At 37.1% G+C, this 13,848-nt stretch overlaps 1 protein-coding gene across 1 annotated transcript in view; it reads right to left on the bottom strand.

Moving 5' to 3' along the window:
• The window catches only part of CRMP (Collapsin Response Mediator Protein), a 34,123-nt gene continuing 20,275 nt past the window's right edge, over positions 1-13,848 (bottom strand). Inside the window, exons 4-9 of the mRNA XM_073990344.1 lie at positions 9,417-9,607; positions 9,078-9,352; positions 8,864-9,010; positions 8,567-8,805; positions 7,780-8,501; positions 1-289 (exon numbers count right to left, since the gene is read on the bottom strand). Coding sequence (XP_073846445.1) covers positions 210-289; positions 7,780-8,501; positions 8,567-8,805; positions 8,864-9,010; positions 9,078-9,352; positions 9,417-9,607 — 1,654 coding nt within the window. The 3' untranslated portion in view covers positions 1-209. The remainder of the gene's footprint in view (positions 290-7,779; positions 8,502-8,566; positions 8,806-8,863; positions 9,011-9,077; positions 9,353-9,416; positions 9,608-13,848) is intronic.

The following is a 13,848-nucleotide window of genomic DNA, read 5'->3' as shown; positions in this document are numbered from 1 at the left end:
TTATAAATTAACATAATTTATTAATAACGATTTAATGGAAACGAGTACATACAGTATGTAATAGGTGTATGTGAAGAATTGCATTGTTGAAATAATTTAAAGATTGGCGATTGGGGAAATTATTTACCACATTAATAGGTATTTGAAATGTAAAAATGTAGAGGCATTTAAAAATTAACATGCAACGATTTAGATGATAAACGAAAAATTCACCAGAATCCTGAGGATTTGCCACCGGGTGGATTGTGTACTTTAACTGAAGGGCGGGGGCCATTTTTATCCAATTCCTCTGCAAAAAAGTAAAACAAAAGAAAAATAAATTTAAGCATTTATAGATAAAAAAATGCAATGAATGATAAAAATTTATCGAGAGCAGGTATTAAATATAAATAAGCACTACAATTTAAATTAAATCAGAATTCCGATTTGTTCGATGTTACTCGCGAGTGGCAGTACTAGAAGATTACGAGTTTTACAGAAGGTCGCGAGTACACCTTGTTTATTGGTGTCAACGCCTGTACGTTGTCGTAACAACAGAGAGTAACGAATTCAAATGAGAGCTATGTCAGCCGTTGTTTAACAAACGGACATACTCTCCCATCAATTCTCTCTCATTTATTTTGGACATCAATGACCTTGTTGAAAAATAAGAGTGCGAGTCAAAATGTTTACTCTAAGAGTGAATAAAATCAAGCGGAAAAAATAAATTTATTTCTTGAAGATCTGTGTGTTTTTTTAGAAACAAACTGATTTTGATCTATAAATCTATCAGAGGCTTTGTTGGTACAGATTGGCGACAGTGATCTTTAGCGTATCAGTTGGGGATTGAGAAAATACAATCACTTACATATAAAACAACGGTATGCCAACAACTAAAAGAGTAATCGGCAAGAGTAGAATCTGATCGATTTCGATCTTATTTTACTCCCACTCGAAAACGATCAAAACTTATGTATGTGCTCTTATTCGAGGGGCATAGAAAAATACTCGTAGAGTATACTCGATTTATGTTTTCTACTCGAAGGAGTACTCCCTCTCAAAGCTCTGAATTAAATAAAAAAATTGATAGTCAACTGAGCAGTATAGGTGATCGGCATCAAGAGATATATCTTCAGTCTATGATATAAAGAAAATCCAATATATTCTGTTGGAAAGTGTGCCTAAAATCATATAAGTTAAAGCGCTAGGTTCGGTTATATTGGCAGTTATATTAAATATTGAAAAATATAAACAATATCTTGCACGCCGATTCATATTATCTCGATAATCGCCATGTCCGAATGGCGTGTCTTAAGACACCACTTGTATAGAAGTTTTACATGAATGTCGCCAACTTTACTGAGGAGTATTTTTCCACCGTTGATGTTGACTGGCCGGGGAATCGAACCCACGACCTTCAGCGTGCAAGGCGGGTGTGCATACAATTGCACCACGGTGGCACCCAAAAAAATAATTTGGTTTCGTGAAAAACTTTTGGTGTAAATATTTCCTGCCCGTAGAGAACCCGAAACATCTAAAATTTGAAAAATTGTGCGCACGTTAACTATTCAAGAAAGTAACCTTCGTTGGTAATTGCATCAGTTAAGAACGGCTGGACCGATTTGGATTTTTTTTAATATTCGTCATAACCCAACTTAGGTTTACACTTTTACGCCCGCTTATTTCAATTTTCATTTTTTTGTAATTGTCAGGGAATGTACAGGAATGGCCTCCGGGGAAAATAGTCTACATATTTTGTTGAATTTCGGAGCAGACGGGTACTTCCCCCATACTTAATTTTTAAAAAAATTCTATATTTACAATAATTCATAATGTATCGGTTTGAAAATTCATTTGCGAGACAAGACCCAAAGGCTTGATCATGCCCTCTTTTTAAAATATGTTACATCTACAAAACTACGAGTTTCCTGAAATTTTAGGGAATGTACAGGAATGGCTCCCCGTGCAAATAGAATACATATTCTGTTGAACTTTGAAAGGGGAGATATCCCGCCCCTATGCCATATTAAAAATGCCATATATTTATAAATAACCAGTAAGGAAAGGATCAAAGTCGGGCGGGGCCGACCATATGATACCCTACACCATTGTGAATATGTAAAATATAAATCGGAGCTATATCCAGATCTAAACCGATTTTGATATAATTTGGCACATTTATTTCCAGACCGAATTCAGTCACACATTCCAAATATCATTGAAATCCGACATATATAGCGTGTTTGGAGCAGCAAATACGCGAAATCGGCCGAAAATATATATGGGTGCTATATCCAAATCTGAACCGATTTCGATATAATTTGGCACATTTATTTCTAGACTGAATTCAGTCACACATTCCAAATTTCATCGAAATCGGAAATATATAGCGTGTTTGGTACAGAAAATACGTGAAATCGGCCGAAAATATATATGGGAGCTATATCCAAATCTGAACCGATTTCTATATAATTTGGCACACTTATTTCTATACCAAATTCAGTCAAACATTCCAAATTTCATTAAAATCGGACGTATATAGCGTGATTGGTACATCGCATACGTGAAATCGGGCAAACATATATATGGGAGCTATATCCAAATCTGAACCGATTTCGATATAATTTGGCACATTTATTTTTAGACCAAATTCAGTCACACATTCCAAATTTCATCGAAATCGGACATATATAGCGTGTGTGTTACAGAAAATACGTGAAATCGGCCGAAAATATATATGGGGGCTATACCAAAACTTGGACCGATATAGCCCATCTTCGAACTTGATCTTCCGACGGCTAAAAAAATGGTATTCCCCAATTTTCAGCGAAATCGGTCAGCAAATGCGACCTGTATGTTGCGAACGGACGGACGGACGGACGGACATGCATAAATCGACTCAGAAAGTGATTCTATGTATATCCCTAGAAGGAACTATGGGTCTATCTCGCTTCCTTTTGTATGTTACATACAAATGCACTAACACATAATACCCCTTACCACATAGTGGTGTAGGGTATAAAAATCAAATGTCGTTCGTTGCTAATTGCATCAGTTGAAAACGGCTGGACCCATTTGGATATTTTTGTTTTTTGAAATGTTCGTCATAACCCAACTTAGGTTTTTATGGAAAGAAAATTTACATCTACAAAATTACTGAACCGATTTTAAAATTTTCAGGGACTGTACAGGGATGGCCTCTGTGGAAATAGGCTGCATATTTTGTTGAATATTAAAAAACGCTACATTTGCAATAATAATGATTGTATCCATTTGCAGATTTACGAATTAATCTAGAATCTATGTAGGTACTTTGGGGCCTAAAGACTCGACCACCCCTACTTTTTTAATATGTTATATCTCCAATATTACTGAACCGATATAAGATATGAAAACAATATTTTTCACTCAAATCGACACAATATTAAAGGCCCTAGTCTGGAGGAATGGGGCTAATACCAAAGGTTTACGTAACATATGGGCAGGGATCTGAAGCATTCACCCATATTTATAAATAACATGTTGCTATATTTGACTCCTATGTATTTCGGATCACTCTTTGAAGTCTCTAGACTTCAAATGCATTGCGTACTTGCCGAAACATTTCGACAGAAAGTTAAATACATGTCTATTTTATGCCAAAATTACACGAAAGCGGTACCACGTCCAATGGGGGAAATATCACCGGATTACACCAAAACACTCGTTGATTTATTGTTTGGAGGCTCGAATTTTGTTAAAGAAATAAAAAAAATCTTGCGTTTGCCAAAAGTGTAAACTTTATTTTGACGCGTCAAATTTTGGGTTATTTTGGTAATCTTAATTTATTTCCTATTGAAACGTTGGAAGAGCCGAATATTTTGTGGATTTTAATTCACCACTAAATACTTAAAAAAGTTACAATTATATGTTACTAGCTGAACCCGGTGCGCTTTGCTGCCCCGAATACGATAAAATATAATGGAATGCCATAATTATTTTAACGTTTTTAATATTTTAAGAAATAAATATAGGAGATATGAAGGCGTTATATACCTATTCAGGGTTGTTATGGAGCTACTATGGTATTTTTGTATGTTTCAGGAGGTAACACTCCTCCGAAAGCCTTTCAGCCTATAATATCATAATATACATATATCATAATAAAACATAAATCTTAAGAAGTCTCTCAAAGACATGATACTTAATAGCTGTAGCCTTGGTCAATTCCTTCCCGACTATAAGTAACAACAACAACATTGTTCCACAACATCCCATACGGGACAAGGGAGACTTCTCTCATATCAATGAGTGCACCCCGATTCATATTTAGCTCAATGATATGGGACCTACTGTTTATCGCCGAGTCCGAACGGCGTGTCTTGAGACACCACTTGTGAGAAGTTTTTCAAGGCTGAAATACTCAGGAAATGTCGCCAACATTACTGAGGGGTATTTTGCCACCATTGAAAAATGTTTGATGTTGCCTGGCCGGGGAATCGAACCCCTGACCTTCTGCGTGCAAGGCGGGCGTGCATACCATTGCACCACGGTGGCACCCGACTATAAGTACTTCTGTAAATAATGATGACTTTTAATGATTGCTAAGTCTTCAAAATATCATTGAAATTGAACATACATAACAAAAACATGAAATCGACCGAAAATATATATGGGTAGCTATATTCCTATATGAACCGCTCTCGATATAATTCGTCAAATTTATTTTTAGACAAAATCCCGTCTCACATTTACATTTTGTGCATAAAATACAGAAAATCAGCCGAAAATATATATGGGAGCTATATAAATCTGAACCGATTTCGATATAATTTGTCCCATTTATTTCTGGAACGAATTGCGTCACGCTTTCCAAATTTCAGTGAAATTGGACATATGTAGTGTGTCCAAATCTGAACCGGTCTCGATATAATTTGGCACATTTATTTTTGGAAAAAATTCCGTCAGACATCCCAAATTCAGCGACATTGGACACATATAGCGTGTTTAGAGCATCAAATACAGAAAATCGGCCTAAAATATAGATAGGAGCAATATCCAAATCTGAAACGACCAAATCCCGTTACGCATTCCAAATTTCACTATATCTATTCAGCTATATCAAATCTGAACCGATTTCGATATAATTTGGCACATTTATTTCTAGACCAAGTTCTGTTACACATTCTAAATTTCAGCGAAATTGGACATATATAGCGTGCTTGGTGCATAAAATACAGGAAATCGGCCGAAAATATATATGGGAGCTATATTCAAATCTGAACCGATCTCTATATTTTTTAGCACATTTATTTCTAGAACGAATTCGGTCAGACCCTCAAAATTTCAGCGAAATTGGACATATATAGCGTGCTTGGTGCATAAAATACAGGAAATCGGCCGAAAATATATTGGAGCTATATCCAAATCTGAACCGTTTTCTATATAACTCAGCACATTAATGCCTAGACCAAATTCCGTTACACAGTCCAAATTTCGGCGAAATTGGACATATATTGCGTGTTTGGTGCATCAAATGCGGAAAATCGGCCGAAAATATATATGGGAGCTATATCCAAATCTGAACCGATTTCGATATAATTCGGCACATTTATGTCTAGACCAAATTCCGTTACACATTCCAAATTTCATTGAAATTGGACATAACAAGTAAAAAAGTATCAGTCGGCTTTGCCGACAGAGATATACCCTCAGCATGTGTATATTGAAACATTTTTTCCCAAAATACGTATGTATTTAGGGGGTTTTAAAAATTTTGGGCGTTTGAACAGACAAAAATGATGATTAGGATTAATGATCAAAAGTTTTGGGGAGGAGATACTAAAAGGAATGGATCGACATTGACCGTTATGGAAGTGGATCTCCAGCCGCAACATATGGTGCCACAGGGGGTTTTTACACTCTTTGGGCTGTTTGCTCAAGAATTATGGACTTGCCCCTAAAAAAACTTTTAACATCGTAAATGAGGCAGCGAATGCAAGTTGCATCAACAAAAATCTAAGTGATTCGATATCAGGTCTTAAAGTGAACTTATCCGAAATTTTGTGTGGGAGGTACCGGATAGAGTGGGCAAATATAGTCCATATTTAAACCTGATCTATATCTGGTAGATATATTAGGATGTGTAAAGTATAGACCAATTGGGCCACTCCCTTCAAGAGTTACCGTACGAACAATTTATCCGAACATTTTTGAACTTTTGTGGGGGAGGTACCTGAAGGAGTGGACCGATATAGCTTATCTTCAAACTTAAACTATGTTTGTACAAAATATTACTAAGACCATATTTTGGACCGAATCGGCAGATCCGTTCGAGAGTTATTGTGCGCTCCAACAACCTTACACGGTGTCATAGTGGTTTTTTGCAACTTTCATGCTATTTTCTCAGGAAGTATGGACTTGCCCCTGATGAAACTTGTACCGTCGTATAGAGGGCAGTGAATAAAAGTTGCTAAAACAAAAATCAAAGCGATTCGAGAGATGACCCTAAACTGAATTTTTCCGAAATTTTGTGTGGGAGGTACCCGAAGGAGTGGACCTATTGAGACCATATTGGAATCTCATATTACTCTGGTAGAAAGTTTACACTATACAAAGTATGGACCAAATCGGTCACTCCCTTCAAGAGTTATCGTGCCCACAAACTTTCCGAACATTTTCGAACTTTTGTGGGGGAGGTACCGGAATGTGTGGACCGATGTAGCTCATCTTCGAACTTAAACTAAGTTTGGGCAAAATATTACGAAAGCCAAAATTTTAACCGAATCGGTTCATCCGTTCAAGAGTTATCGTGTGCTCCAGCCAGCAGGACAGACAGACAGACGGACGGACATGGCTAGATCGACTCCAAATTGTCTGAAACACATTTCGTCCAAACATACTTGGGGTCTAAAACCATTATTTCGATGAGGCACATTTTCATCGTATCAAAGTGTATATACCCTCCTTAGCCTAAAGGCTGAGGGTATAAATAGCATGTTTGGTACATAAAATAAGGAAATCGGCCGAAAATATATGTATGTGGGACCTATATCCAAATCTGAACCGATTTGAATATAATTTGGTAAATTTATTTCTACATGAAATTCCGTCACGCATACAAAATTTGGAGATTGTATCTGTAACATTTCTAAAGATATTTGCATACAAAATCTAAATTGTTTGGAGGTACCTTAGGTTTTGATGCTATATCTCCAAATCAACGCGAAATTTCAAAAAATAATATAGCCTATTTTCATTCCAGCCCATGTAGCAATTTACCCTAAGAATTTCAGTAAGTTCTGTTCAGCGGTTTTCGAGTCTATATAAAGTAAGAGAGTAAGAGTCTATATAAAGTTGTCGACCGATTTCAGATAATGTGAAGGTTTAAGTTACACTTTACTACTTACTAATTTAGCCTACATTAATCTCAGTGATCAGACTACTTCTATATATCGCTCTACTACCACCTATCAAATTCAGATTTTTTGCAAGTGTTGCCACTTTTTCAGTGATTAAAATAAAATAATGGCTATTCCCGATTCTTGTATTGAGAAGAATTTAGACACATTTTCTAACGAAATTAGACCACCACCAATAAACACCATGTTATGTCTATATAAAACAACGTAATTACAAGAAACATTTCGATTAGTCTACAAATTGTATTAAGAAGAAAAGATTAACAACAACAAAAGCGCCCGAACCACTATGGCCTGGCACCGTGAGAAAAATAATTTATTTAAATATTTTATATACAAAATCCATGCAACACTGTTGGAATGTAAGTTAGAAGTCGTCAGAAAAAAACTCTTCACTTACGGCTTATTGAAAATGTTGATTGTTGCATATTTCTGGCTCCATCCACATGACCCAAACCAGTGGGACTTTGAGCTTTAGCTTGGCTACCAACATCATAGGCGGAACTGAGTAATGTGTGTGAAATTGGTTTCTGATATGTCACCTCTTTTTGCATGGCATCCAAATTCAGTTTTTTCATGTTGCCATTCACACCCTCAACAGTTTTAGTATCGCCATTACTTTCCTGCGTGGGCACTTTACCCTCCATAACATCATAGACGAATGGTGGTCGGACCGGGGTATTTAAGAAACGACCAAAACCTTGGGCCACTCGTACATTGCCATCTTCAACACAGATACGACCACGTACCAATACCATTTCAGGAACACCATGACAAACCATACCCTCGAAAATATTGAAATCACATTTATGATGGTGGGTATCCTTGGAGATGGTGCGAGTGACATTGGGATTCCAGATGACAATATCGGCATCTGAACCAGCGGCGATGCGGCCCTTTTGGGGATACAAATTGAAGATTTTGGCAGAGTTGGTACTGGTGACGGCAACGAAGCGGCAGGGATCCATGAGACCGGCATGTACACCTCTCTCCCATACCACTGACATGCGATCTTCCACACCATTAACACCGTTGGGGATTTTGGTAAAGTTACCTTTGCCCAACTCTTTGTGTTCCTTGTTAAAGGTACAATTATCACTGCCAGTTGTCTGGAGATCATCGCTATAGGAAAAGAAAGGTTTGTTATTAGAAAAAATAATTTCTTAATTTTCTTTGCCTTTACTTACTTGGCCAATAACTTCATCATAAACTCTGGAGTTGAGGGATCTGGTCTCAGGGGAGGGCTAAGAACATGGGCTGCGGCATGATGGAAACATTTATTGAAACAGTGGCTGCCATCAGTACCAAGAGCAGCGGCCAAGGTTTCACCATAGATACCACGATTCTTGTAACGTTGACGAGCTCTGGCCAGTTCAATGCCGGCCGATTTGCTCATTACATGGACCACGTACAAGGGGCAATCAACCTGCAATATAAAAAACACATTAGCGACAACATTGTAGGGATTTTGAAATTAAACCCACCTGATGGGCCAATATACAAGCCCGATGAACAGCTTCAGCTTCCACTTCTTCCTGGCGAGACATTTCATGGCCCTCAGGACCAGTTATACCGGCATTTAAAAGTTTGCCTACATTTTTGGCAATTATATCACCATTTTCGGCATGGACCTGAAAAAAGAAAATTACGACCTTTATTTTTAAATCAATTAAAACGCAAATTGCCTCCTGTACCCACCTGGGCTATACCTCCCAATTCTCGAATACGCTCAAAACTATCCAACAAATCCGAATCATTCAACTGATACAGACCCTTGTAGGCCATAAACATTTTATACGAATTAATACCCAATTCTTCACACAAGATTTTCATTTCATCCGATACCAGCTTGGACCACCATGTCACGCCCACATGCAAAGCATAATCACAGCATACCTTGGGATCAGCCCATGAACGCCATCTGTGATAAGCTTCAATCATAGATTCACCCTTGTCGGGTAAAACAAAATCAACTGCAAAAGTAAAAGAAAAGTGTTTAAAGGCAATACTTTCGGATTTCATTTTCTTTCAGCTTACTAATGGTTGTGGTGCCTCCGGCAACAGCGGCCTTGGTGCCATGATAGAAATCATCTACAGAAACAGCTCCGAAAAATTTAAATTGAAAATGAGTATGAGGATCAATACCGCCGGGAATTATTAAACGTCCACTGGCATCAATAACACGTACACCTCCGGGCACATTGATTTCGGATGCTGGACCTACAAATCTTTAAAAAAAGGAATAAATCGGATTAGTAATTAAAAGTATAACAAAATATAAATTTTAATATTGCGATCAAGCCTTATTGCGATATGTCATGCGTAATGCTTTTTTAATATCTCCGGTCTAAGCAGTTCAAATCGGGTTTTTCTAAATTTCACTGATTCGGCACAGTCTTATCAGTAGAAGCATTAATCGTGTCTGATCATAATAACACTTGCATTTGCATTGACTCCATATCAGATTCGTAGTACGTTTCCCAAGAGCACAACAAAAATAATTCTAACGATTTGAGAAGCTAATATTGCCTCGGACCATTTTTTTGTCAAATTTAAATTTTTACTGATATCGGACGAATTCAACAGACAATTCTTCCCGAATGGAGCCCGCTGTCAAAACTGTCCTCTTATACTCATGATTTGCCGATAATTGGTTTCGAACTTAATAAAGCTCTTAAAGTGAAAATGTGCCTTTAAATAAACATTCTCAGCCTATCATAACTGTAAAGGCCTTCTTCCACAACTGGCTTCACATCTCTCTAAATGTCCAGTTCTCATTCCGAAAAGACGGAGATGCTCTTCAATTTATGAAGAGGCGATCGGTCCCCTATCTCTGTCTCTCATCTTCTTGCAGATAGCTCTGACCTAATCAGGCGACTAAATCGTGCCGTCTAATTTGACCTCGGGGACCTTGAAGTAGTTAGTGGTCGAAATTGCTGTGCATATTCTTTCTCATTGGGGGCCAAGTCAGGACTGTAAGGCGGATGACCCATCAATTTCTGGTTGGTTTTCACAGGTCAAAAAGGCGCAGGTTTGAATTGATATGTGAGAGCTTGCATTGTCATGGTGCAAAATGATTCGTTTTCTCTTGTTCGTTTTTCGAATTTCTCCGAAAACTTCAGGCAAACAAATTGTGGTGTGCCACGCCGAATTGAATCGTCCTACGTTCATCAAGCGCAATAGTCGGCACATGACCAGTTTTGTCGCAGAAACAGGCGACGATTTGCCTGGAAGTAATTTTTCCATGAACAACTTTCGTTGGATTTGGCTAGACTTCGAAGACCCACCCAGTCGATTTCTGTTTTGTTTCGGGCTCATACGCATAGATCCATGATTAGTCACTTGTGACGATCTTATAAACGTATTTTAAAGAATTTTTTCGCAATCGAATTTTTTTTGAAAATTTCTTCGCATTAATCAACAAGAGCCGATTGTCAAATTGTGCTGAAACTGACGAAAACGAACCTTTTTTACGGACAGGTGTTCATGCAATATCGTGGAAGAAAGTCACAAGGATACCTCTATCTCACGTTATGTCACATGGTGATCTTACATTATCAGTTCACGCATATTATCAGTTTTCTGGCACAATGACCGTCGATCGCAGTGCTATAGAACGTTGCTTCATCGCCATACAAAGATTTAATTTCATCGATGCGCTCTTGCCCAGATAATGCACGTCGAATTCCATTCTTTATCTACTAGCCCTTGTTAGGGGGAGGCCGATTCTATTTTACTTCATTGGTATGGGAACTCCTTTTTAACGGCAAGACCGAAAGCTGTTTCGAACATAAAACAATACGACAAGTACACGTTGGTTGCATTGTACCACAGATCTTTTATCTGTCAAAGTGGCTCCAGCGATCTCCATGTTTTACTCTACCAAACTCTGATTTCAACTCCCTGTTTCACTCTACCAAAATCTGATTCATCGTCTTTAATTGGTTACCAGATGTTTCAAACTAGGCCACATCTTTTTTATTTTAATTTATCTATTATTCGCTAAATCCTCAAAAATTTATATTTACGCCAAGATCGGTTGCAATTTCTGTCTTTATGCTTTAATATAATTCCGTTATATAGGGGCTATGTATACCAAAACGTGAACCTACGTTGCTAATATTTTGCACATAGGTTTTTTATCTACGAAGAACATAAAATGGCAAAATACAACCAAAAGTGTTGAAAAATCGCTATCGGATCGGGTGTTTTCTATCCACTGAAACCTAAATATAGCAATTTGCAGCAAAATCGATTGAAAAATTAATTTATAACTTAAAAACGTCCATTACAGTTACTTGAGCGCTAACGGAAGCCGCGGTGTCTCATATTGATCCCCACACTACCCACTAATATAAGAAAATTTTTGCAAAATTGTATTAACGTACGTCCTTTGCCTTAAAAGTTATTAGCAAAGTTTTGCTAAAGTCCGCAAATTTCGTACTGTGCGGAGGGTGGCTCGTTCGACGTCCTCAAGGTATGTAGCTCGGTAAACGGTGTCAAAGGCATCACAAACACCGTTATGTGGCATGGCCATCTTTGAGGATGGCGTGCGGTGCCGTTATTGTATTGCAATGCTTGCGGAATCCGTGTTGATAATCAGAAATCTATTTTTATTGCTGGGCGGAGTAAATTTTCAAGTCCATTTACTATGGCGACAAAAGATAAATCGGCCTGCTGGCATCAACCCATGGCTTCAATAGCGGAAACACCCTGTCCGGAAGAGGAGGAGTTCTTTTTGAAATGTTAGTCATAACCTAACTTATGTTTGTATGGAAAGAAAATTTTACCAATCTCATTTATATTTTCTACAAAAACTACTGAACCGATTTTCCTGAAGTTGTCAGGGAATGTACAGGGATGGCCACCCGGAGAAAATAGGCTACAAATTTAGTTAAACTTCGGTGAGGGCGGGGTACTTCCCATATACCGTATTTTTTAAAAATGATATATTTAAATTAATTACGAATGTATAGGTTCGGAAATTAATTTGCGATAAAATTGTGATTGTATCTCCGACCTTACCTACTTATTTGGGACCCAAAGACTTGACCTCGCCCGTTTTTATAATATGTAACATCTAAATAATAATAATAATAATAATAATAATAATAACATTTAAATATATATTTATTTATTTATTTATTTATTTATTTTTTTTTTTTTGAAATGTTCGTCATAACCCTATTCAGGTTTTTGTGGGAAGAAAATTTGACCACGCCCACTTTTTTCAATTTTCAATTTCAAATTTGTCTGCAAAAACTACTGAACCGATTTTCCTGAAATTGTGAGGGAATGTACAAGGATGGTCACCGGTGAAAATAGGCTACAAATTTAGTTGAATTTCGGTGAGGGCGGGGCACTTCCCTCCCATACACGCTATTTTTAAAAAATGCTATATCTTTATAAATAAAAATCAAATGTCACTTGGGAACGGCTGGACCGAATAGGATATTTTTTTATTGTTCGTCAAGCCCAGCTTAGGTTTTTATGGAAAGAAAAATTTACCACGCCCAGTTTTTTAAATACGTTATATCTACAAAACTAGTTAACCGATTTTGAAATTTTCAGGGAATGTTGTGAATTTTGTGGAATGTTAAAAAAACGCTACATTTGCAATAGTAACGAATGTAAAATTTACGAATTAATCTAGAATCCAAGTTCTTCTTTGAGACCTAAAGACCCAACCACGCCTACTTTTTTAAATATGTTATATCTCCAAAACTACTAAAACGATTAGTACCCCTTTTTTAATCGCTATATTTATGCCAAAATTATGATTATATCGGCTCACGCCCACTATTTTCATTATATTATTTATCCAAAACTATTGAACATAATACCATGAAATTTTCAGAAAATGTTTAGGAATGTCCCGTGGTCCAAAATGATTTATATTTGTTAACGAATTTTATAATCGCTATATTTGGTAAACTTATAAGTGCATCAGCTTGCAAATTAATTTTCGAGACAACAGTGGTTTTGCCTCCGATCAAATGTTCTTTCAGGGTACTCGAAGTCGCTTTAGGAAAAAGATAGGGGACATGGACGATAATAAATCCTAAACAGCATCAATAGGCGAAAAAGTCCGGACAAAGTCCGTGAAAGAAAACAAAGGATATAGACAAAATCTGTTGATAAATTTAAAATTCTTAATGAATTATTCGGTTTGACAATGGACCCAAAGAAATTAGGTAAAAAATACCCATTTTTGAATTGTAAAGCATAAAGTCCGTAAAAAGTTGTCATTAAAACTCAATACGACGGACCAGCAACGCGGACCCGGGCCTGCTAGTTAATATAATAATAATTGGGTATATAGTCTTCGTTGGGAATATGCAACATTTCTGCAGAGAATTGTCTGTATAGGTCCTCGTTTTGTTATAGCAGCTATATAAAGATACCCCCCGATTTTCGGTATTTTGAAGGTTTTAGCCACATTGTCACACCTAAATGGCTGACATTTGTC

Source organism: Musca autumnalis, unplaced genomic scaffold (genome assembly GCF_047663935.1).
Source record: "Musca autumnalis isolate F117 unplaced genomic scaffold, ASM4766393v1 scaffold_1, whole genome shotgun sequence".
In the NCBI taxonomy this organism is placed as follows: Eukaryota; Metazoa; Arthropoda; class Insecta; order Diptera; family Muscidae; genus Musca; species Musca autumnalis.
The sequence above is the reverse complement of the archived record's forward strand: the minus strand, read 5'-3'. Positions and strand labels throughout refer to the sequence as shown.